Source organism: Ascidiella aspersa, chromosome 4, assembly GCF_963924565.1.
Source record: "Ascidiella aspersa chromosome 4, kaAscAspe10.2, whole genome shotgun sequence".
Lineage (NCBI taxonomy): Eukaryota > Metazoa > Chordata > Ascidiacea > Phlebobranchia > Ascidiidae > Ascidiella > Ascidiella aspersa.
The window spans coordinates 16825149-16852698 of NC_139450.1; the positions used below are offsets into that span (position 1 = coordinate 16825149).

At 34.4% G+C, this 27550-nt stretch overlaps 2 protein-coding genes across 4 annotated transcripts in view; one reads left to right on the forward strand and one right to left on the reverse strand.

The window, feature by feature from the left end:
* The window catches only part of LOC146148414 (regulator of G-protein signaling 12-like), a 29571-nt gene extending 22986 nt beyond the window's left edge, over positions 1–6585 (reverse strand). For all 3 annotated transcript variants that reach the window (XM_083387247.1, XM_083387246.1, XM_083387245.1), the window contains exons 1-4: positions 6415–6585; positions 6066–6201; positions 5534–5641; positions 1809–2170 (exon numbers count right to left, since the gene is read on the reverse strand). In XM_083387247.1, coding sequence (XP_083243373.1) covers positions 1809–2170; positions 5534–5641; positions 6066–6201; positions 6415–6528 — 720 coding nt within the window. In that variant the 5' untranslated portion in view covers positions 6529–6585. The remainder of the gene's footprint in view (positions 1–1808; positions 2171–5533; positions 5642–6065; positions 6202–6414) is intronic.
* Positions 6586–16711: 10126 nt separating this feature from the next.
* LOC146148415 (XK-related protein 6-like) lies at positions 16712–27501 on the forward strand. The gene is made up of 8 exons (XM_083387780.1): positions 16712–16851; positions 18235–18380; positions 18861–18973; positions 19338–19431; positions 22186–22309; positions 23545–23696; positions 25854–26008; positions 26859–27501. The coding sequence occupies exons 1-8, from the start codon at positions 16749–16751 to the stop codon at positions 27226–27228; spliced, it is 1257 nt and encodes a 418-aa protein (XP_083243906.1). The 5' UTR covers positions 16712–16748; the 3' UTR covers positions 27229–27501.
* Positions 27502–27550: the final 49 nt, after the last annotated feature.

The window sequence follows — 27550 nt, forward strand, 5'->3', positions numbered from 1 at the left end:
AAAAAAATGCGTAACCCGTGTAAAAGTTAAAAATGCTTGCTGCTAAAACCGCTGCACTATGCGTGATAATTACCTCAACCATTAGGCGGTTACACAGCCGCTACGCTTGACTAAGTCCGCCACACGAACTACCAAGCGAAATCGTGTCTCAAGCTAGCGCAATTCTCCAAATAAAGAGACTCATTTTTATGTCGAGAGAAATTAATTAACATTATTGCGACGCCTCTCGTGCTCTCCCGCGCATATTGGCACATTGCTCCTCTTCATTGCAACGAAAGCATCCGTCAAAGCAAGCAGCAAAAAATAATTACAGATTATATTTAAGAACTAAAAAAACGGAAGTTCCAAACTACTTATTATTAAGGACTTGCAAGTTCGGTAAATTGGCATATTAAAAGTTAGACCAAAAAAAGGTCCCCCGCGTATCCAATTTGGGCACTTTTTTGTTTAAAATTTTGGGCACTTTGCGCACTTTTTTTTGGCTTGTGCGCAATATTTTTGGCACCTGCGCACATGGTGTAAAATTAGAGGGAACACTGACGGTCGGTGACAAAATTCATTGCCCATTCGCCTCCTGTTTCTCCCCTGTTGTTGGCCCTAGGTTTAGGTTTCATTGCGCCTTTTAAGTTTTCAAAATTGAACAACCCTACAAAGCAATGTCAATGTGCATAGGTACTGCAAGAATAGCACATTTTAAACAATAAATGAATGCTCATATATTTATAAATTAAGATTGAAAATAAATCCTAACACTTGAAGAGCCTACTAAAACAAATCAATTACTGCAAAAATTCGCTTAACCATTTTACTTATAAATATATACTTTGGGGATGGGAGTTTAAAATTAGAATAATACTTTTTAGGCATGGTGCCTGCAATCTGTGGCCTATCAAAATTTATTTGTTTTTTACTGGTGATTTAACCTACCTTACTGTTATTGTGTGTATACATAGTGGATAAACAGCAAGTTTGGGTGTTTATTTGCAAGGTTGGTTAGATAAATAAAATAACCAAGAATGTAGTTCTTGTTTGAGACTCTTAACCAATTTTACTAAAAAAAGAAACAGATCCATGTAAGACAAATTTTAATCTTAATCATATTTTGAAAATTGTTCAATTTGAAGTTATTACCCTCTTAAAAATTGCAATTTGATAGTTGCACCCAGCACTAAGTCCTGCTAAATACAAGTATGTTTTATTAGCTTGGACAGTTTGGGCCAGGAGTTCCATGATAACCTTTAACATGACAAAATAATGAATCATTCTCTGTGGGCCGTGAAGTAATTATTTGCTACAAAACAAAAACCTTTAGTTGGCATACATGCTAAAAATCTAGACTAGTTAACTTACCAAAATAGATACGTGTCTGTATATTATATTCAGAATTAGGGGTTTAAGGTTAATAATGACATCAAATGTTATTTTGAAAACATATAAGAAAAAGCAGTAGATCAGAGTTTATTCTACAACCTTGATACAAACTGATGGTTGATACAAACTTTTGTCAAATGTTGTTTTAATTTATAATATAAATGCCGGTATTTTAGCAATATGCTATTTTTTTCACATGTATAGTGTCCATTTCGTTAAAATTAAAAGTTTTGTCAATTTAAACCAACAAAATTCTTTTTTATTTGTGCTTTCCGCGATTAGACATTCGAGTTGCATTTTTGCGCACTAATTTGTTTGAGATTAAATGCTTTATGAGTATTATGATGTCAAAGTACGACTTACTTTATGATGTTATATCCAAAGTTCTACTGGCAGCTAAAAGGTTGTGCAACTCTGCAGTAGATTATTTAACATACCTTGAATAAAACCCTTTGGTGGATGTGCTGTTCCACTCGTAGCCTTTGTACACATCCTCGTACCGCATCAAGGCTTGCTTGTGCCACTGTGTGTCCTTCCATCATTGGCATCTCGACAGTTCCAAGGTAAGCCACCACTGACTGAACCATAATCATCGATGGGATAACACTACCGCTTACTTGCTGTCCAGGTTTTGTGGAAAAAATACTTTCATCTGACATATTTTGTATCTCTTTCTGAGAAGTTGTTGGAGAGGAAGCCATATTTTTGAAAATCTCACCAGAGTGCAGGTCTTTTAGAACTTTGTCAGTGCGAGAGAAACTTTGGGTAAACGACAGAGCCTGGTTGACTTTTGACAGGCCTGAAACAACAAAAAAGTAACTTGCCAATATTTAAAATTAGGGTTGGCAAGCCTGTCAATTGACTGGTCAAATACGGTCAATTGACCGGTCAATTGACCACACTTTATTTAACCGGTCAAATACTCATTTCGGAAGCTAATGTTGTAAATTTTATCGGCGGTTGTTTTGTGAAGTTTTTAATAATCCCAAGTGTAACTTTTTTAAAGAATTTAAATATAAAATGGTATTTTACCTAATGCAAACACAAGTTTTGTGGTAATAACAAAGTGTTTGTAATAGCAAAAGTGATTTTATTTTGTTTAGAGTAGAATAAATGCATTTCATATTTTTGAGTCTTCCAGTCTGTTTACTATATGAGTTGCACCATACAGTGTAAATTCACTGGCTTTCTTTTGCTGTGACATCACAATGGTGGTGAATTGTGTTTGTCATAAAAGGAATAGAAGGAAAGTAATAGAATACTTGGTTTTGCAGTTTCAGATTTGATTTACAGCTTTGCAGTGTAGTCATCTTTTGTCAGTAGCTTAGGAGTAAATTTTAACAGGAAATATGCTTGTAACTTATTGATTATACTGAGCATTAATGTTTTTTTATCTGTACAGAATTTGTCATTGCTAAAGTTATGGGTAAGCCAAAGACCTTTATTTGGAAATTTTACAACACAATTAAAAGGGGCAGCAAAGTTAAAGCACAGTGTAGGTTTTGTGCTAAAGAGTATGTAACCCATGTGGACAGGATGGTAAAACATTTACTGTCACAATGCAGTTCCTGTCCAACTAGTGTGAAGGAAACCATTATGCAACTTCAAACAGGAAAGCCAGGATCTACACAAGATATAGCCAGCACTAGCAGCAATGAAATAAGTGTAAATTTATTTGAAGAAGAAGAAAGTGATAAGATGTCAGTGTCTTCTGCATCTGCAGCTTCATATCAAAGTAGTATTAAAGGATTTGTAGACCGAATGACACCACTATCAAAACAGCATTTAGACCAATCATTTGCAAGGGCAGTGTATGCAAGTAACATGCCATTTCACATTGTGGAAAATCCATATGTAAAGGAGTTTTTTGAAAAGCTAAGACCAGTGTATAGTTTGCCATCTCGCAAGCTGTTATCTGGACGGTTTTTAGATGAGGAAGCAGACGAAATAAAGAAAAAGGTTCAGGATATTTTGCATGAAGCTGCATTTGTCTCAATTGTATCAGATGGCTGGAGTAACATGCGCAATGAGGGAATAATTAATTTCATGGTTACAACACCTAACCCTATCTTTTACTCTTTCCAAAACACTACAGAACATCGCCATACAGCAGCATATATTGCAGATCAATTCAAAAATGTTATACATGAGATTGGTTCTGAAAAGGTTATGTCTATTGTAACAGACAATGCTGCAAACATGAAAGCTGCTTGGCACATAATAAAGGAAGAGATTCCACATATCCAATGTTATGGATGTTCTGCACACGCTTTACAACTTTTTATACAAGATCTCGAAAATTTTACAACAGTGTCATCCCATACTTCAAGTGTCAATAAAATTGTAAGATTTTTCAAAAACAAGCAAGTTCCAGCAGCAATCTTCAAACAACAGTTAATGCAGCACTCAATTTCTTCCACACTCAGTAGAATTTGTAACACACGTTGGGCGTCTATGATAACCTGCATTCAAAATCTGCAAACCTGTAAAAAGGCCCTGCAATCTGCAATTGTTGAAGATGAAGTATCAAGTGCATGTCCCAAAGATATACGGAATAATATTTTAGATAATGATGTATTTTGGACCAAAAATGCAAAACTTTTAGATTTACTTAAGCCAATTGCTGATTCTATTTACAAACTAGAAAGTGATGTCACTACATTGTCTGATGTTAGACAAGAGTTTTCAACTATCCAAAAACACATTGACGGGGCTGTACATTCCAGCCCATTAAGATGCTTAGAAGAGGAAAATGTAAAGGCAAGAATTTTGTTCCGTAAAAATCAAGTAGTGACGCCGACACACAATGCGGCATACTTACTTGACCCGAGATTTCAAGGCCAGGAGCTTACAGATGAAGAGTTTGATGAAGCATGTGATGTGATTACCTCTATTGCAAATTTTAAAGGAAGCTCATGCAATGATGAAGTAATTGCACAAATTGGAAATTTTAGAGCTAAAAGTGGCATATTTGCCAGAAAAATATTGTGGAATGCAATTTCGTCAGTCAAAGCAAACCGCCTTAAACCTAGCTCATGGTGGAAAGGCCTTGCCCCTTCTTGTATTTTGAGTAAAGTAGCTGAAATACTACTTTCACTTGCAAGCTCTTCTGCTTGTGCTGAACGCAACTGGTCTGTCTGGGGAAATATCCACACAAAAAATCGCAACAGACTTAAAACATCAACGGTTGGCAAACTGGTTGGGGTATACCACAATCTCAGGCTACTTAGGAATTTTGAAGAACCGAATCCTTTGTCTCCAGTGGATCCTGATTCAGATACTGGTGATGACTTCGGAAATTCAGATAGTGACAAAAGTTCTGATGAGGCGTAAAAATGTTTTGTGTACTGATACATTTACTTGTTAAATTTCGTTAATAAACTTGTTGGCTTAACTTAGTGGTTGAAGTAGTGGTAAAAATTACTACGGTATATCTAGTGTTGCTTGCAAGATGTCATAGTTTCGGAAAAATTATTATTAATGTTTAAAAAATAATTGTTTTAGTTTTAAAAACCATTGTACTTGAGCTAAAACGTTCATATATTTTATTTAAAGTAAAAATCAAGGTTGATTTTTACCTTCAATAGCATTTTGAAAGTGTGTATAGTATTTGACCAATATTTGACCTATTTGACGAGTATTTGACCGGTCAATTGACCGGATTTTATTTGACCGGTCAAATGCCCAACCCTATTTAAAATACCTGCACCAAAGTCGCTATCCAAAAAAACTTCAATGGGCACCATTATGTGAAACGGTACACAAAATTGCTGTTATGCCAATACAAGAAAAATGGAATGTGAACCATTGTCTTCTTTAATCATGAAAAAATATATTCGGTACAACTCATATAAAAGTTTATAAGAGTATGCAATGCTTTTGCCAATTAAATAAATGTGTGTAACCATTATACATTTTTTTATAACTAGCTGCAATAATTTAGCAGTTTGTTTCAACACAAAAAATGTTGGTTTTAAGAAACATGGATTTTACTACAATTACAAAACTATGCACAGCATTGTATGAATGAGTTTGCTAAAGATCCAACTACTCCTATTGTGTTTTTTTAGAAATATATACCAATCAACAACAACAACAACAATTACATTTATTTATGTGAAAGAGTTATCATTCTTAACAAATATATTGTTTTTGGCCTTACCTATTGACAAAGATGGAGGCGGGTTATATTTAGTCGGTGAAAGTGATTCTGATTTTGCAACATCCAGAGCTTGGCTCACGCCCAGAAACAGAGTTCCAACAGATATTCCTGAAATGTAAACCATTTTAAATCTATTAAAGAAATAAGACAAATAAATAAGATAAAAAATATGATAAATAAGAGTCCCAAATTGCCGGAAACTAAAATGAGAAAGTTTATAAATAAAAAAACTAATAAGCACTACAGCAGTGATTTCCAAATTGTGTGCCGTGGCACACTAGGGTGCCTCGAGAGATTGTCAAGTGTGCAGCGAAACTTTTTGTAATTTCAAAAAAGAGAGTATTTGGGCATACACAATATGCCAATAGGCATACACACGAGCATTTGAGACTTAAACACGTAAAAGACTAAACATAAACACTTAGGTATAATTATAAATATAGGTAATTACTAACACCACTAAATGGGGCCAATCAGAAAATGGGGGTGGGACAAAATATAGTTGTTTGAAAAAGTTGGCAAAACGGCTTACCTATCATGCGAACTACATCTTCATGATCGGATTTTGACACATCTTGACCATTAACAGAAATCACATAATCACCAACAAGCAGACCAATGGCATCAGCAGGACTTCCTCTTACCACATAGCTCACAAAACTTGGTGACTGAAGCAAATATGATGGTGTTTAATTTTAATTGGTCACCAAATGTTTAATATTGACTGCTTAAATCCCAAGTTGTAAGTTTAAAATGTACAACACGGAAGGAGGTAAAAAATACATCACATTGGCATATAACTGAAATTTTGATACATTTAAGAAAAGTTTTCATTAGTTTCAATAACAGTTAGAATAGATTTAAGAAATCAATTTATATACCTGACCGGAGAGAGTAAATCCATACCCATTTTTTCCTCTTGAAATCTCAATAATTTGTGTTTTCGATTCTTTTACAGATAGCTTGCGCTTGCTGCGTGATTGGTTGTTGAGCATTGTTTACTATTCATTATCATATTTTAATTAAATAACATAATAACACAGTGTTAACTATAGCTGGTTAACAGTCTTATAAAATAAAAAAACAAACATTTTGCAAATTAGCATAGGAATGAATAAAAATGTGCAGACATGGGTATTTTTTACTATCAAATTAAATTGTCCATTTATACATATTACTGAATCTTGGTAGTACAAAGCAATTTTTGGTAACCTATTACAGAGGCGACCAACCAGAAACCAAGAACAACATTTCTTACTTTTTTTATCTGGTTAACTGCAAAGAGCTACACCTTGCACATGGGCCAAAATGCACCCTGCTTCACACACCTTTACTCAGCTAGATAGATTATATAAATGTTTCGCACTAAAAATTTTGCAAGGACTATGTTGAGTGATTTTTTTATTAAATACATTCAACAGTAAGGCGACAAGATGCATGGTATTTTAATTCTGAACTTATTCCCTATAACCGATACTCGATACACCACTGCCTTTCAGAAAGTAAATGAAGTTTTATTTATCCCACATAAACTTAAATCCACCATAAACACAAGAGCTGTATAAAATTTGTTTAAGAGCTGAATGTGGCTCCTGAGCTGTGGATTGGCCTGAATTATAATATACTGTTTTAAATAATATCTAAATGAGTTATAAACTAATAATGTTTAAAGAAAAACACCTCTGTTTTTTTCTAGAACAGTAGGTAGCGAATTAAACAACCAGGATTTTATATTTCACTTGGAAATTACATTTTTGTGAAGAGGCACTTGCATGCTGAAGTGTCATTAACAAATCAGTAGAAAGGCACACTAGTGTGTAAACACTGTAAACTAATTAAGTCTGGTGAGACAGGCAGCATCCTGCTTTATGTACTAGCAAATTTTAAACAAAAAACATGCTTGTTAATTACAACAAAGCAACAGCTCAGCTGAAACATGGAAAGTACTAAAATCAATACAAAATAACAGTTCACCAAAACAAAATATTGATAACCTTAAGGATGGAAATGGAAATATAATTACATGTAAAACTGAAATAGCAGAAACCCTAAATACCCACTTTTCTAAAATAGGTAGCAATATGGCAACAAAAATTCCGACAACCAGCCATAAGTTTCATCAATACATTAGCAAAACAAATCCACCAGTAGAATCATTCTATTTTTCGCCAACCACTGAATTTGAAATAAAACAACACATACAATCTTTACACACACGACAAGCCAGCGGTCCTCACAACATTCCGATGCAATATATAAAAATGTCTTCAGAATTATTAACACCTATTTTAACCAAGCTTTATAATACATGCATACAAAATTCTGAATTCCCAGATTGTCTAAAAGAAGCTCAAATCACCCCCATTCCAAAAATTCCAAGACCTCTGACACCAAGTGATTATAGACCTATCTCGGTAACATCAGTATTTAGTAAGATTTTCGAAAAAATAATAAACAACCAATTGCAAAAATTCTTTAAGAAAAACAAAACTATAACCAAAGAACAACACGGATTTAGAAAAGGTCACTCCACTTCACATTCTACAACTGAACTTTATGAAAATTTATTATTAAATAAAGATAATCATAATCACACCTGCATTATCCTGTTGGATCTTGCTAAGGCCTTTGACACCGTAGACCATAAAATTTTACTACAAAAACTTAATTATTACGGTGTCAGAGGACTACCCCTTTTGTTAATTAAAAATTTCCTAACTGGCCGAAAACATATTACAAAAAATGGGACAACAAAATCTAATCCACAGGTGCCTCTATACGGAGTTCCTCAAGGTTGCATTTTGGCTCCACTACTTTTCCAAATTTATATTAATGATTTACCATCTAACACAAACCTAAATTGCAGCTTGTATGCTGATGATACTGTTCTTTTTGCTTCCCATTCCGATAAAAAACAACTGGAAAATATAATACAATCTGAATTAACTGAAATTGATCATTGGTTTCGAGCTAACAAATTATCCATAAATTACTCAAAAACCCATTTCCTTTTAGTTGAAGGTAAGAACCAAACTGGTCAAGTCAAAATTAAAATTGGGGACTACAAAATAAAACAAATTAATTCAGCAAAATACTTGGGACTTATTATAGATGACAAACTTTCATGGTTACCACACATAAAAATGATAGAGCAAAAAATATCTAGGGCAATAGGTCTAATAGCAAAAATGAGATTCTACTTAGACAATCATGCACTACATCTACTATACTATAGTTTAATTCACACCCACCTTCAATATTGCATAGTTGCTTGGGGAAGGGCAAATCCAACAAAATTAAATCATATTAGGGTCCTACAAAATAGGGCTATTCAAATCCTAAGCAGTACCCCTCCAAAAACTAGGCTACTTCCCCTATACCATAAACATTCCATTTTAAATTTGAATGATATATTTAAGCTTGAAATTCTTAAATTGATACACAAATTTAAAAGCAATGAATTACCTGAAACCTTTCTAAACCTTATGGCACCAATACAAAACATACACTCCTATGAAACAAGACTGCGGGTAAATCAAAATTACTTTAGGGCTGGTGTGCAAACAAATTCTGGAAAAAAAACATTAGCTTTTTTGGGTTCCAAACAATGGGAAAATATAAGATTAGATGTTAAAACGCTGCCATATACTCAATTTGTTAAAAAAATCAAGGAACAATTCATTCAAGCCTACCTAGTTTAAAAAGGTAAACAAACAATCAAAACAAGCTCTAAGCACGAAAGAATAATCATAATTAAACAGATAAGAAAGATAAGAATAAAACAGCTGCTGCTGAAAACGTGCGTGTGAAATCATGCGTAACAACCGAATCGTGACGTATTTTGACAAAAATATAAAAATGTTTACACAAAAAGAAAAGCGCCAGCCTTATCGCGAAATAGATGTGTCTGCAATTTAAAATTATGCTCTTTTTGTTGCTTCTAATTGTTTCAATTCTTTGTTCGTTTTATATACTTTCATTATCCTTTTTGTGAATAATCATTTATTTTGTGGCGTATGCTACTTAACGTAAAATATGTATTACACGTATTATGTGTCTGTATTATATGTATCACAGGTATTGCATGTATTGTATGTATTTTATGTATTGTATGTATTGTATGTATTATATGCATGGTATGTATTGTATGAATTGTATGTATTGTATGTATTGTATGTATTGTAGGTATTGTAGGTATTATATGTACTATATGTATCATATCTATTGCATTATATGTATTGTATGTATCGTAGGTAATAATTATGTAATGTATGCAATGAATCTAATATATGAAACGTATGCAATGTACGTAAGGTATATGTCTATGTATTGTATTGTAAGTAATACAAGTAATGTCAATTATGTAATTTGAATTTAGCATTCCAATTTTATCGTTTTTTCGAACTGAATCTAAACCAGGAGACAGCTGACTCGATGAACCTTACGGTCTTTCGCTGTCTCCTGGGAACGTCAAATATTTCAAAACATTGTGATTTCGGCGATTCTCGTTTTTTGTTTTTGTTTTTTGACGTTCCAAATAAAATATTATCCTATTAATGTTAAAATATGACAGGGCAACTGTGGTTTCTATAATGTTGTAAAACGTGGGAAGAATAACAGATAGTATGGACAATGAGGGTAACAATAATACATAATATTATAGTTGGACCATTAAAGAAGAAATCACATTTTACAGACCAAACAAGAAATCTTAAGTATTTTAGTGTCAAGATACCACTATTTAAAAACTAATAAACAAACTTACATTATATCAAGAGGGGCCGATATTTGGCAAACCCACTCAAGGCAGATATAAAAGGTATTTTTAAACTTTACTGTTTATTCTAAAAAAATTACATTTACAAATTGTTTTGCAATTGAAATTCTTAACCCCATATTTTAAAACCTTGAACAGTAACATGATTAAATGAATTGTATTTAATGCCACTTTAGATATAAAAGATCACTTTTGAAACCAATTGACTTAAAAGGGAGTTACCTCCAATTTCAAATAAGGGCAACAATGAAATGTCATATTGTTTTCATATTGACAGATCCGAATGAGGTTTACGATTGCCTTTGGCAATGTACTGCCTTTCTCACTAGATCAATGTGGACATAATCTCCAAAATACTAATCTGACAATTCCTTCATGTTTATATTGATAGTTTAGTTTAACAAAGTAACAAGTATATAATACAAGTTAATATATAAAAAATACTTGGCACTGCCAAAATAGTATTTATTGATTGATTGTTAACTATAAAACATATTTATTGTTTGTCAGTAAACATAACTAAAACTGAAATCAAATTCAAACTGTAATTGTATCTAAAAAACATTTAACTGAAGTTTGCAAGTTACAATCTCATATTAGTATTTAAGACTGATACAGTGATACATGTTAACAAAGATTAAAAATTAGTTATGTTTAGATACATTTTTATAACCAGATAGATAATCTGACTAAATAAAAGCCTGTTCTCCGAAACGAAATGGATTGAGGTAATTCAGAACAGCAAAGATATTAAAACAAATCTTCAGAATTCATTTTAGTTCAAAAGTAATTACAATAATAATAATGTAGAAATTTATAAAATTTGCATACAACAAATATTCAATCAAATTAATATTTAGGGGGGGTGTGGGTTAGAATATAGCCTACAGTGACAGCAATTATTCCCACAACATTTGCTAACATGTGTTTATATATTATAATAAAAAACATTCTCCAAAATATTTAACATTCTAAACAACTGCTATTTGAAGCAATTATGTAAACTGTAATATGTAACTATATATAAACAAAAATTCAACAGAATACAAATACCAGGTTGTTGCCAAAACTTAATATTTTGCCCATATAGTGAGTACAATGCAACCCAAAACAACCCTTCAGCAATTCAGTTCCGTTATATAAAACATTGTTGTGAGTTCTATTTAACTACAAACATGATCTATTATGCAGTCAAATAATGCTCTGCAAAGAATACAAAGTTACTACTGCAAACGATGCATATCCAATACATGACAATTACACTGTGCATAACCTCGGTGAATTTTCCGAGGGGATGTAACTTTTGCAACTCAACGCATTTAAGGAAATTCCAAACTACACATGGCATTACACGCTAGTCACATGCCCAATAACGCTTGATAGACGCTCAATTTTTTTAACTTGCTATAAATAACTAAACCTAAAAGTATCCTTGTTTTTTTTTTGACTTCAGTCGTTACAAAGACCTAAATTACCAGAATAAGGCTTCACCTTATACAACCTTTTACCTAACAAAAAAACTTACCCCTAACTCCCTAATAATCTTAACCTTTACCCAATTTTCAACACCACCAATTAGCTGCCCTTAACCCCAGTCGGGGGCAAACAATCCAATGCCAAAATGGCTGTCTCACAATCTTTACATAACCTATAATTTGGGGCATTATTTTGCCAATTTATTCATATTCCAACAAGATTAGGTCATAATCAGACAATCATATTATGTCAATAGATAGAAATCGCTCTTCTGGTGTAAACGAAGTATAAACCGACGTTTTGGCAGCAGATACCAGCTGACCGTTGGCATAAATAAATAATTGTTTTATATTAGTAGTTATGTATGTCGTTTCAGAACAGGGGAATTAATATTAAAAAGAATGCACCATGGGAAAATTAAATTTATTAAAACTTATATATACCACTGGAAAACTATTAAAGCCTTATACCACTGGAAACCAAACATTTGTTGGAGCTACAGGTTAGCCGTACCCAAACCCAAATAAGATAACTTACTGCCAGTTATAACATATGCGAAAAAGGCCCTTTTTCGTTACTTTATTGACACTAAAATTCTTTACTAAAGTAGTCCAAAAATAGTAGTCACGACTATAGATGTTCAAAGTAGTGGATTTTAGAATACAAGATTATGAATTGTTTTGAACAAAAAACATTGAATTTACGCCCGATTTAACAACATACTTTTGGGGGTCCCATGGCCTACCCTGTCAGAAATTCAGGGCGTCTAAAAACGCTCTGCACACCCACGTTCGGTGCCTATGGTGGTGGTGAAACAATTGTTGTACTTGCTTTAAATCAGTGGTCCCCAAACTGTGGTACGCGAGAGTCTTTGAGGTGGTACGCCTCTAACTTCAGCATAGCCTTAGTGTAAATTTGCGAAACCTTTCAACTTTTAAAATTTTCTGATGGGTAATTTGCAATGTTGCATTTTAGTTAGCTTTAACTAGAGGTTTTGCACGTTTATGGCAGAACATTTATCTTGTCCAAGATAATAAACGTGTAATTTGTATGGAGACGCTTGCTAGTTTAGCTATGAAACCAAGCCTACTCTAACGACATCGTAACACAAATCATCCCGACAAGAAGGCCGAAACAAGAGTTTCTTTTAGCAACTCGTCAAGAAAGTAAAGTGACAGCACTTGGACAAGACAGGCACAATTTATCAGTTAAAAAGGGCGTAGTCAAGGCTCCTATGAAATCGCTTACTTAATAGCCTAAAACCAAAAAGCGCATACCATAGGACAGGGGTGTCCAACATGCGGCGAACGTGCCAAGTGTAGCACGCGATCTAATAATAAATGGCATGCAAGCCCCTCAAAAATACTTAATTTGTTATTCAGCCAAATGTCAAAAAATACTAAATTTGTATACAGCCAATTGTCATTGTTTATTCACAATATAAAACAATCGCGGAAATTACGACAACCAACAATTACTTCGAAAACAACAATGTCGACTGGTTCTTCCGTGGTTATGCAACAACTATTTGCTGTGTTTTGTTTAATTTATGGCTTTTATGTCTTCCTGGAATGACGTTTGTAAAACTTTAATACAGCCACATACTCACTTTCTTATCTATATGATAAAATAGTTATAGTTTAAGACATTCTAGTCACATGTAACCTAGGTGGTACATGAACACTGTACAAAAGCTCAAAATGGTATGTGAGAAAAATATTTTGGGAATCACTGCATTAAATGGAGCCATGTAGTGTTGGGTCAGCGTTCTTTTTTAAGCGGCCGACAACCTTTGGCTTATTATTAGGTGTCAATCAAGTTATTTGGTCAGTGGTTAACATGTAATGTGCCGGTGCAGAGATTCACAATTTTCTTCAAGGCGTTCCAATGTAACATTCTATTATAAAAAGTGCCCTACAGGGTTACTCAATTTTAGGCCAATACTTAGCAAGGTTGTGTCACAGCGTAATTGTCAAGTAATGGTAATGCATTTTACTAGGAGCGCAATGTTTTACTTTTTCATCGGATCAGTTTGTAGTTATAGATTGTAAACCTACTAATCGGAATAGGTTTGGATTCTACTATAAAGATCCCTAATCACAACAGGTTATTATGATTAAATTCATTGTTGGGCATGAGTTCGCTTTAACAAAATAGGTTTATTTTACCAAACATAAGATTTTCAGGGTTATGTTATGCTAATTTGGTAATACAATGCGTTCAAATTATTATCATGCAACATGAAATACAGATTTATCATTTTTAATTAATTAGGTATTGTTTTTATTGCCTTTAAACTTTCAAAATTCTTAAAAAACAAACTGTATAGCAAAGCTATTTAATTAAAGTAGTTTGGTCTTGCCAAACAGTATTTGCACCTTGACACCTGATATACAAAACAATTCTACTAAATTAATTCATGATTTATTGCTAAAGCTGGACTGTAACGCAAAATTTCAACTTCAGTACACATATAGCTAGAAAAATAGCAACTCATTTGTACTCTAAAATATAAATATTGGTTTAGCCGCAAAACCTTGTCGAGATCTGCCATACTTCCCAGATGGGGCACTATACACTATTGCTAAGAAAGCTAAGGGTTTCATACTATCAACAATACATACATCAGTAAAGGACTTTGGTTGTATGTTCAATAATAATGAAGTCAGTTTCTAAAACAGTTCAGTCATTAAAAAATCAGAGCCAACCATTAGACAGGAATTACACATAATTTGTTCGATGTCAAACAACGTAGGTAGAACAACTATTTGCTTTGTTATTCTTAAGGAAGCAATTTAAGGCGCTCTTTCACTATTGTACGTAAAAATTAGTAAAAAAAAAATTTTCTTTAAATACCGCATACCACAACACATATTGTTTGGGTTAGGGTGCGGGTTAGCGTTTGGTTGAGGGTGGGTCAAGTTATTATTAATAATAAACATAACATTACTTGACCAACCCTTACCCAAACGCTAACCCGCACCCTAACCCAAACAATATGCGTTGTGGTATGCGGTATTATTATTATTTTTTTTGCATAATTTTTCACGTACAATAGTGAAAGAGCGCCCAATTTAAGAGTAGCCTGCACAAATTCTGCCAAGAATCAGACTGACCATATGTTGGACCTCATTGAGTTCTCACTGCAAATTTGTGGCCTTTTGAACGGCAGAGAAATAATAAAACTTTAGATGTACATTTTCATGCTATGTATAGCTACAACTGGCAACTAGCAAACATATTAACTTAAGTTCTAGCGCGGTTATGGAGTCGCGCCACTGGTGCACTGAATATTCTACGGATGAGCGCCCACTAGGAGAAAACTATTTGTTTTTTCTCTTTTTATTTTTAAATTTTGGTTAAGAAATTTATAACAAAAGAGTTAAATTTTGGTTTGAATCTCACATTAGTTTTAACAAAATACTTTACTATTTAATTTGTTTTTCAAATATGAGTATGAGCCTAATAATTCAAATGAACAACTGCGTACAAATAATTTCGCAAATAGGCAAAATAAATGTGTCCAAAACATTAAAGTTGTGTAATCAGTTTTAATCTATTTTGTTGTATACAAGCATAAAACTAACTTTGAGCATGTTTTTTATGCGTAAGTTGATTTTAGTTTAAATTAATTAAGCCATGCAAACCACACTTTGGCCACTCCAGTGGTGATATTCAATCGGTTCGCACCGGGTCTAAAAAGTGGAAACGTTCGCAAACTGGTTCCGTCGACTTTTACCAAGAGGTATTATCTGCATGCAGTGAGACTATTTTTTTTAATTCGCCTATATTTTGTGGTTAATTTAAATGCATAATTTTTATTTTATATCCAGTGGATATATCTACAATTAGGCTTACCGTACGTCTGGCGGGACATTTCGCAATTTTTAGGGCCCAATTCCTCCCTGGAACAAATTTCCTCCCCAAAATTTAAAATTCTTCCCAAAGGGAGCCACATAGACCGCAGGCGAGCGTAGCGAGGCGAAATATTGGGGTGTCCGGTGGTACTCTCCCGGAAAATTTTTTGCGGCCACGCCCTTTAGATTGGCTTAAAATGGTACTCGGCTTGAGCCAAGTTTCAAAAATGCGTGTACAACACTGCTTTATGATTTCCGTCGCATAATATTTAACGTTGTAAAAGCAATATATCATTTTACATGAAAAGGGCACTTTTGCCCCCCTTAGCAAAGGGCAGGAGGGGCGCTTGCCTGTTCTTGCTCTCTTCGAAAGAGAACGCCGTAGAATATCGGCCAGGACCTCTGGTCTCATCCCTTTCCATCTACTCTGCGACCCTGGGTGATGGAATAAACTAAACAAGCTAACCCTACAATCAGTTGTCGGCAATCCCCTTTAAGATGCCCTTCAATAAGACTTTGATTATTTCAGTATTGTATAGCACAGAGATGGCGAATCTTTTTATATACATTTAACTGCATATTAATGCAAAACTTTGGTGTTGCATCTTCTCTATTTTGGTGTTGCATCTTCTCTATATTTCGAAATTAGGATTCGCACAAAGGAAATGGCCGATATAGCGGTTATAGCCTTGATAATCTTACGGGCCTTTTTACTATTGTATTTTATATACCGTAGGCTTATGCTTTCATAATGTTTGCTGTTTCACAGTTCTTTAAATTTCGTCTTAGGATGTGCAAAACGTGTAGAGTAAAGTAAACAGTTGGTTAAAATTGAAAGACTGATTCATAGTAAAAATGGGCCTTGAATGTTTTTGGATGGCAAAATAGCAAGTTTGCTTGGTCATAAATGACCATTGTAAGCTTTCGTATCATCACTACGCAGTACGCACGGTATAATTTCTCCTGCAACCCACGCAGGAAGCTAACATGTAGGCGTACTCAATGCAGCACAACTTATAATGAACAAAACTGTCAAAAAACCTTGCCGTGTCAGTCAGTAAGCTATTATTAAGTTGTTTGGACCTAAACTCATAAATCATACATCATGGTATTGCAAACAGATTTTCAAGAGTCAGCTCAAGATAGAACAGCAAACTTTAACAACTTGTCAAAAGTGTTTGGTACATGGGAAATTATATTCATATTTGGTATGTACTAAGTAGGCCTATAGCTTAACCTTGACCGTTTGATCACGAATTAACAACATTTCCTGTTGCGGCCTTGATTTTGTTTTTTTAAGTTTTTCTGTGAAATTTCGACTACGATATTGTATTGTAAAACTAGTTCTTAAACGCAAATGCGTAAAAAACCGTCGATTAAACGTATTTTGAAAATATGAATTAAAACCTAAGAACAAAAACGGTTAAAGAATTATGTAGCCTACGACAAAATGTTTTGTACTAAGATTCGAGATTTCCTTTTTTACTTCAATGTTTATGTTGTTGGATTTATTTGTCACTAAAAAGGGATGTTTGCTACTTGACATTTTATTCTGACACGGACACACGATATATTAAAAAATGTGTCAACTTCCGATATCAAAAGACGCCATTACTATACTCAGCAAGCAATCATACCAACACAATAACATATCAACAGTTTAATTAAATTTAGTCTAACTCCGGTACCCTATTGCGTCACATGCACTTGGCTTTTTGTAATGAAAGAGTAATGTTTTTTTATTTAAACTTTTAATAGTGATATCCGGGATGCTTATTGTTTTAATATTTAGAAATAGGTGCCACACGATTTCGCCCTAACAAAACAAAAGCCTCTCTTTGAAACCGTAGAAATTGTGGATGACGTCAAAAAATATCTAAAAAAACAGTAAAATGCGAGAGAACTTGTGCACAGATATTAAACTGAAATCCAGCAGATACTTTAAGTTTATCTGGTTTCAATGGAAGAAATTTAAGCGCACGTTACTAGATTCGGCTCGTTTACATGCACCTTAAATGAATTGAATTGGACGGACGTTCTGAAACATATTCGTTAAACGGCCTGAAGCTTACTGAAAGGTGAGGTTGTCAGATAGAGTAACGGATCAAAAGCCATACACGATACCAAGTAGTAGTATCGGAACTCGTCCGATACTAGGGTGGTATGGATGCCTATATCCGATACCGAATTAACATGGCTATTTTGTCTATGATTTAAATACAATGCAACAATTTCTACCTTCAAAAGTAAATAACAACTGGAGGTACGGTAACTAAACCTTTCAACACTGAAGCGAAATTTTCTCAAATAACCCGAAAAACTACCCCTTGAACGTTTTTTTTTCATCTATTTTTTTGTTTGTACATATGACGTCAGTGGTATCGGATCGCGAACTAGGGTATCGGTATTGGATTAAAATGTTAAGTATAGGACAACCGTCAGAAGCAAATGAGGTTCGCGCGAAGCTCAAAATTGTTTACATTAAGAAGTTTTTTTTAAGAAAGAAAGTTTATGGTCTCGTTCTATTTTTCTTACTAGATAATCACCTGATATAAATAACATCTAAATTATTGAAAACGTAAATTTTTCAGTTTCTACAACATTAATCATCCTGGATTTGATTACAAATGTTCTTGTGGCAGCATATATCTTTTCGGAAAGCAACCATAACGAACTGTTCTGGGACTACTTTTGTATTTCCTTAAGTCTATTGTTGGCGACAACCGTATTAAGTCAGGTTTGGTCTACATGTTTTATGTGTTTTTTTTAAGCCGCAGGTAGGCTTAACGGACACAGTTGCGATTGTGATACGAAAACTAACTTCTAAATTAAGGTGTGTATAAACATCGTTTGGCCATCAAAATTGGCTATACATAGGGACGCAATATTTAAAAAACTATGAGCTGAAGTTAGAAATTCTAGAACAAATGGTCTCAACCTTTTTTAACCGGCGAACCACTTTAAACGATATTAAAACTATACTAAACGCCCCTTTTGGAACAACAGCACATGTAAATATTCAATACAAAGAGAGTATAGTCGTGAAAATTGCAAACTTTTTTTGACATAATAACTCTATATTTAAATGGGTTTTAGTCAGATTTTTTGTATTAAGATTGATCGACTATTTTAATCGTTAAATTTCAATGCAAACAAACTCATTTTTTCTTTATTGAGTAGGCTATGCGCGAGCTGACACTTTATACTTTTACCAAAGGTTGCATCAGGATATTTTATTTGTATGTATGAGGAGGCGCCCGTGCATTGTGACGTTGCGAAGAAGTTTTTGTGCGTCATATTGCACATGTTTCAACTTTCTGTGTTTTACAGGTAAGCTTACTTCAGTGACAGCTGTCGCGTAATTCTACGAATTAAATTCTAGGGAGTATAAAGGATATATTACAATATTAGTTAACCGCTGCAGTACCAAAAAAATGCATGTTTATTAGTACAGTGACTTTTAAGTTTTAAGGAGTAAAAAGTGTATCTTGTAGAAATCTGTACATGAAAATTGTGTTGTACGTTGCAATAACTTTTAAGGCAAAATATCAACATTTTTAATTGACTTAATATTAAACGCCCGTTGTTCATTATAATTATTTCTTTTGAAAACAAAACTGTTATTTAAATCTAAATTTTGACGCGCCGAATTGCTTAAAAGCCTCATTTTATTCAGGGATTAAATGTGTTTTAGGGCATTTCGGGAAATATCCTTTGGTCTTCGAACTAATCAGGTTCAAAAAGATCAAGGTGAACACGTTCAAACGTCTGATAACCACGTTTTAAAAGTGAGTTATTAATAACGTTAGAGTTAAAGGTTTATACTGGTTTAATCAAGTCTTCAGCAAAAATATGCCTAAATAACGCATCATTTCACACTGCATGTCGTACCCCCTGATTTGGTGCTTCGTACCACCAAGGGGTACATGTAATCCTGGTTAAGATACGCTGAATATAAGCAAGAACGTAGAAACATAAATTTAATAAAATGCAAATCTAGTGTTGTTGCTTTTCGTAAGTACACATTCTTCACAAGTATGCCTAAATAACGCATCATTTCACACTGCGTGTCGTACACCCTGATTTGGTGCTTCGTACCACCAAGGGGTACATGTACTCCTGGTTAAGAAACGCTGAATATAAGCAAGAACGTATAAACATAAATGTAATAAAATGCAAATCTAGTGCAATTCGATCTAAAATGCAGTAGCTAAGAAGTACAAGTAACAAGTTCATAAGTCAATTGGTGTAGCCTACTTAGTTCTCCACATTAGAGATTAATAAAAAGTACAATCAACCTGTTAACTAGTAGCTCGGACCAAAATACCAGTCCTTATTTAGCACACATCAAACTCGTACTATACAATGTAAGTTACAACATACATATACATTTACTTGGACTGAGCGACATATAACACATACATTTGTAGGCCTACACAAAAGAGATAATATACCCTTATACCAGTGGTTCTCAAACTGGGGTCCGCGGTCCTTTGGGGGTCCGCGAGACAATTTTATGGGACCGCGAAGCACCTAACAAAAAATCAAAACGACGCTCCTGAAGAAGAAATCCTCTTGTGCAAAAAAAAATCAGGAAACTTACTTTTCTGAAGCAAGCTTATTAGTTGTTCATTCACGTTATTGTACACTTTGAGTTGAATTGTCCATTGTGACGTCATAGTATTGCATTGTGCTAATGAGAATTACGTTTTTACAGCTTGCTGCGCTGTCACTGTGGGCTGTACGGTCACGGTTTTAAAAGTGTTCGTGATTGCTTCACACAAAAAAGTGATTCGTTAGAGCTTAACATAGCCGAGCGGATAGCAAAGAAGCAAGTGCACCCATCCCATTGATACCATTAAAAACAAATGTTATTTTGTGCATATTTTCAAGGGACAATGAGAAATTTAAAAAGTTGCTGAGGGACCGTTGCGCAATTTTTCTAAAAAAGTTTGAAAACCACTGCCTTATCCTAACCCAATTTGATTTCACACTTGTTTTAAATTGCGAGAACACGTCTCTTTGAAAAATTGTTTTGTTTATTTTACTTTTTATATCGGGAGGGGCCTTTTTCGCATGTTCAATTTTGTGCTCATTTGTGCGTAACTGAAAATGTAGCATTTTTCTCTGTGATATAACTTCCAACAAGGATTGAAACGGTTGTAAACAAACAACAAGATGTGTGCGTTTGAATTTACATAGAAGTTTGTTTTATTTCTAGAATGTTTTTTATCAGTTCATTCCTTTTGAAACGTCATCCATTTGATTAATTATTATTCAGTTGTTTGACTAGGCTAGGAAAACAATGAAAAATATAAATAACTTTCAGCTTAATGCTGTACGCCAGGACTTTGTACGTTTGTAAGTCAATTTCAAAATCATGTTACGCCACGTTAACTCAAAAACCCTATAAAGTGCAAATTCTGCTAAATTAGGCTCTAAAACCTATTATAAATAGAGAAATATGCGAATCTTCTATTTGTGGGTAATTGTATTGTAATGTCACCTTACAACTTTGTGACGTCAACTTTAATTGTTTTCAGGACCGCCTCCCCAATCTAAAGCTATTATTTGAAACTGTGTCCATGACCGCCGAACGTTGGTGTGCAGAGCGTTTTTAGGCAGGGCGTCTAAACTAGGGTTAACATATTTTGAAATGCGGAATCCCTGACAAATTTACAGCGGTTGACTAATTTTAGATCAGGGGCCATGAAAAATCAGGTAGGACGTCACAAAGTAATGTCAAAACGTTTTTGGTAAAAAGTACCCAATGACGTCACTTCTATGCTTTATAACCAAAGTAGATAAACTTTAAATAAAATAAAATGTTATCGGTTCCCGCTTAAACTGTATAAAACCAGTGTTGTTGACTCATTTTAATGACTTGACTTAAGTGCACTTAAGTCACTGTTTTCAAATGACTTGTCTTAAGTCGTTAGACAGTTGACTTGACTTGGACTTGTCATTGAGTCAAATGACTTTGGTTGAAATTAGTTGTTTTCATTTAACATTTTATTAAAAGATTGAGCTATTCGTCTCCAGTTTTGCACTAAAATGATTAGATTGCTGCATGATGTTTTTTTGTTAATTTTTAGTTAAAATATTGCTCTTATTCGGACGGGTGTAACATTTTTAATGGTTTATCGTTTTATTATTACATTATTGATTCGACTTGGAGATAATTGCTCTAATAATGACCTGACTAGGACTTGACTTGTGGGCAATTGATGACTTGGACTGAGACTTGACTTTGCTATTTTTTTTTAAAGACTTGACTTGGACTTAAGTTGTTTCACAAATGACTTTGACCGGGACTTTTTTTTCAATGAATTGTTTACAACAATGTTATTTTCAGATGACTTGCCTTGATTTGGACCGAAGTCATAGACTCAACTGGCTTCGGTTAAAATCTAGTTAAACAACATATATTAAAATTTGGTCATTTATCACAATTTTTAAGTCATTTTAATGTGACTTGTTTGCAACACCGGTAAAAAAACATGCGAATAGCCTAATTCGTTTTTTTTAATGCGCTTTTACAGTTTCGCCTACTACAAAGAGACAACGCTATTGTAAATTTGGTGTCTGGATGTATTGGATCTTCACTCTATTTAGTATTTCAAGTCAACATTATGATTTCAATGAAAATCTCACCAACAATCATGAGTAGGTTCCGTCATACTTTATGCCTAAAATTGTATAATTGTATCTATAGAGATGTCCGACACTTGTCATTTTAATTCGAAAAGTTATCTTTCAAGTTAAAAATCTTTCTATGTTATCGTCACTTATGGGTAGAATTTCTATATTAATTTAGTATTGAATGGACACCGATGCCCCCTTTCTATTGGTTAGGGCGAGTACCGATACTTTTACACTGTATCGGGGATCGGCTCGATCCGATAGTATCGGACATCTCTAAATTTGTAGCCTACTTACAAAGTTTGTTTTGTGATACTTGAGAATCGCGTAAAACGTTTTATGAGATATTATAAGGGGTTTACAAAGTTAACCAAAGTCGTAATATTAATATATCTGTAACCAAAAATTAAATCGGTTTGCTCGGTTACCTTATTATTTACAAAATACACCTGCTGTCCTGCTCGATTGTTATTTTGATTTTAATCAGTTAGGTAAAGTTGTTTCAGAATCCGGTTTAGACCAATTTAAAAGGTTGAGCTCTGATCAACCAAAGTTTGTTCAAAACCCGTTCGTAAAGTTACCGTCCGAGGTCAATATAAGGAGCTTACTTTAAAATACAAACTGTCGGTCAATAAATGTGTGAAGTTGGTCAATAAATGTGTAGGAAAGAATCGTATAGCTCGATATTTTAGCGTGACAAAATATAGCTCGATATTTTAGCGTGACAAAAAAATTAAACCAAACAAACGCTTTTTTCCACCGTTTTTTGACAGCTTCGGGTTTGATTAAGGTTATGGCAAATATTTTTGACAGAGGGGCGCATACGAATAACACGATCTGAAATACACATATTATAACGCGTGAGGCAAACCACTACCACATTAAATTTCCTGTAGGGTCCGAAAAAGTTAACTTTAAAATATATGCTATACAAAAAAACGGTTGAAAAAGGTTCGGTTTAGTTTCGGTTAGAACTTCATGGATAGAGATCGTAAAAAGTCAATTTTAACGTATTAAAAAAACCTGAGGCAAAATCCTTAAAAGGACACACACTATCTATTCTAGCCGTTTATCTATACTGAACATAACTAATATGAAGAATACACTCTAAAATGCGCTTAAACGGTATAACACGAAAGCTCACAACAATCAAGTGTTATTCGACATTATATTTCGGAAGACGTTTCGATGCGTACTTGTATCATTAGTTAGAATTCTTAATTTGTGTAATCTATTATTCTTGTTATTCGCATAAAAAGTTCTTTCCTGCGTCATGTCAATGGTTCATATGGTGTTCACCTGCGTCGATTTTCAATGGAAAAAGAGGAGAGCTTATGTTGAAAAAGAGAAGATATCTATTTCCGGAGGCCTAGTATATGGTTTCTACATGACAGCACTTCTAACTGCCAGAGTAATTTCTCTACCAAATCTAGAATTAATCCTAGGACGTGCGAAATTTTTGTGTTTTAACATTCCGTTTAAAGGACTGCCTTTTAACGATAAAAGTTGTAATACCCAGGGCCGGACTAACCAATAGGCTAATAAGGCTATAGTCTTAGGCCCTGGAAAAATTCGGCCCTCATTTTTTAAAGGTTAAAGTTTTGTAAGGCTGATAGTGATACAGATCCAGTACCGGTACAGCACAGGCGCCGATGTTTTTGCATTGGAATTTTGGCCCTGATTGGGTTTATTGGTGGGTAATGGGTGGAGTTTGAGAATGGGTAAGGGTTAAAATTATTAGGGAAGTTAATGATGTACTAAGGGGTGAGGTTTGAGGTTAGGTAAAGTGTTGTCTAGGCCTGATTCTGGCCCCTTTAGGTCTTATACTGACGGTTTTGGACTTATTTCAATAGACGGTAGCCTATACTAGGACTATATTATGTATTGGTCCAATTTTGGTCTTATTTAGAAGTATGTTTTATTGCGACGTTGATGTTGTTCTTATTTCGGTCTTATGGCTGGAGTCCCTTTTAAGCATAGATAGTGATGTTGTTAGAGGTTTAAATGTCGATGACATCATATATAAGGTTGCTTCACACTAGACGCGTCTGGCGTTAACGTAAAACGTTTTTAAAATTTCGGCTGCGGATGTTAAAACAGTTCAACTTTGAGACGCCTGCGGTTAGGAGCGAGAAAATTTGCCGTTAAAGCTGGCAACCCTTAAAGTGTGAACTGAAAAGCAAAACGCGTCTAATGTGAACCAACCTACACGTATGCTAGCTGTAAGGCAAGGAAAATGTAAATTTAAATATAGGCTACATTGTAATAGGGGAGATGTGGGACCAGTGGATCACAGTCCATTTATAAAAAAGATATTTGAAGATTTGAAACAATAAAACGATTTTTAAGGCAAAAAAGTAAAATTATGTCATCTAATAGAATTTGTAGTTTGTTCTAGAATCTAGAACAGGGCTTCTCAACCGTGGCCCTCGGCCCCTTGGGGGGCTACGGAGAGCTCATTGGGGGCCCACGGGCATAACTTTCTAGCTAAGTCGTAGTTTGCAAAACCCAACTACACAAGTGTCTTTATTTAGAAAATTTGCCTGTTGACTTAAATTTGTGATTTTAATTATGACTTGTAACGTATTGTAACTCATTTTTGTGACACGTTCTTTGATTTACTCGCAAGTAGGGATGTTCGAAGTAAAATATTGTATCGTTTCATAACTTTTATCGTTTAAGTTTTACGACTTATCCTACGTTTGCGAGTGGCAAGATTGGATAGGGTCCTGTTGCTGTGGCGAAACAATTACTGTGTTACTTTATATGCAGTCATATAGTGCGGCATTAGAGTTTTTTCGGGCAGCCAATACTTGACGATAACCTTCGCCTAATCTTTAAGTTTCCGTCAAATGCTGTTGGGCAAGCACCTAACTTGTAATGCCTGGTGCAGAGATTTCGCAATTTCGTTAAAGAGTTTGCAAAAGAACATTCAATCGTGTAACGCGCAAGGTGTGCTACTGGGTTACAAAAGGTCAACTTTAAGGCCAATATTCAGCTAGTTTATGCACAGCGTATTTGGAAAGGAATAATCTAGGCGAATGTATAGTGACAAAACAAAGTCGAATACAAAAAATACCTCGGCGGAGTCCAAAAACAAGATTTGCAATGACAAACTAAGTTAGTTTAATTTAAAATGACTCATGTGTTAAATAATTATAAAGTATAGCTGCATTTATTCATTTCTCTTCTTACATTTTGAGTTAAATGCTGTGGTATGTTGAAGGGTAGAATAAACTCCACGTTACGACCTCTAAATCCTATTTGACGACGCAAATAAAACCTGCAGATATAAAACGTTAAAAGTGACCCACTGGTCCACATCTTCCCTCTATGACACTTAATTACATTTATTACATGGTTTTATATTATTTTTGTGTTATTTTGCAGTAAATAATTTCAATTTTTTCGTGTATGTATTTTTACTGCTTTTTGTAGCTTCGTTTGCAAATTAGGCCCTTCCCTGGTAAATAGCCTTAGGCCTACAGTACCCTTAATCCGGCCCTGGTAATACCCAATACCTTATTGGGTATACGGTTAGTCGGTTAGGCTTAATATTTTTTTACAGATTTTCATGTTTGCCATGCTGCTTGATTTAACGTTTTGGGCCTGGTTGGTTGTGGTGACTTTCAACTTTGGGGTATCTTTCGCCTGGTTTCGATATACAAACAAATTCAGACCATCGAATGAATGGAGAAGTGTAACAACAAATTTAATGTTCTCGTATGTTGCATTCCTTAATTACTGTTAACATTAGAATAATGATATTAACTTGTTTGTATATAACAGTGGTCGACAAACTGTAGGCCGCGGCCCAAATATAGGCCTTTTAGTGATTTTTAATGGGCCGCGGGCTATTTTTCATAGTATAGCTGTATTGTAGTTGTAGGCCGCGTGATAGCTGTATTATATTGTGCTGCATTTTTTTTAAGTTGGTGTGGCTAATGTTTTGATCGTGGCAGATTTTTGCAGCACAGGGCCTTCAAGCCGTGGACCTCCACATAATAGCCTATTATCCAAGACGTAGTACCGTATTAGCCAAGTTTAACCATATGGATATACAACTATTCTTCGCGCTTCGCACGAACTGTCATCCGCTTTGCTTAAATTTATACAGGTAAAAGGCGATATGCATTCTCTGGCTCTTGCATTGTGTAAATCATAAACTCTACAGTACAATTCCTGTTGAATTAGACTATGAAATACGTTAATTGAGGAAAAAGGAATATTCGAATCTCTCTTGTGTCTCAAGCGCTATTGAAGTTTAGAAGTTTTGCCAATTTAAAACAAATAAACGTAATTTCTTTTACGTATTTGCGCAAAACTTCGCTCAAGAACAACAGGTTTGCTTAAGAATAATTGTTTTATAACGAACTTTATCCTTCTGAACAGCGCAAACTTCAAAAAAAGTCTGGGATCTTTCGCTGTTTTCATTGTAGTTTTATGTAGAGGGCCTTCAATAGCTCTGGAAAGAGTTTTTGGGCCGCGACCAAAAGAGTTTGTCGACCAGTTGTATTTGCCTTTGTGACTTGACAAAATCTGTTCGCCACTTTATACGAATATCTTTTTATAGCGCTTGCTTCAATCTGATATTCTTTAACGTGACCGCGCGCCCAGCAAACAAATGGATAAAGTTAGTATATTACACACTGACTTTCGTACAAAACTGCGCCGCGACTGTTTCGTGGGCTTTGCTGCGTCAAGGAGCAACAATAAGTGATACATTTAGCGACCAAAGTTCATATATGAATCTAATGTCGCCAAACAGTGCAATTGCTTTGGTTATTGGAGTACCGGTGACAACCGTTCTTGGTATTGGGGTTCTACTTATGCATTACACTTTTCTTCACCCGTCTGGTCTATTTGTTCGAAAAAAAATTAAAAAAATAGCTTCTAAAAAGGACGACATAAACGTACTTGGTTATGTGACAACACAAATTTAATAAAGCCTAGAACTGTATTTATATTCAAGTTTCGTTTCACTTGGTATTTAAGTGTATGTTTTGTAATGTGTAACATTATCCAAAATTACATCGCTGTACATTAATAACTTTCAGACGTATCTTAATTTAAAAAAAGTAAAACACATCAATTCTAGCAGTTAGGAAAAAATGATTTCGTTTAAACCTTTCGTATTTCATTTTCTTTAAAAAGGTTTTAAAAGTTTGGAGATGATTTTACGACGTTATGAAACATGTAAATAAACTGTTTTTTTACTTTGACAAATGCGTGAAACGCAGACAGCAAAATATGTATGCCTTTTCT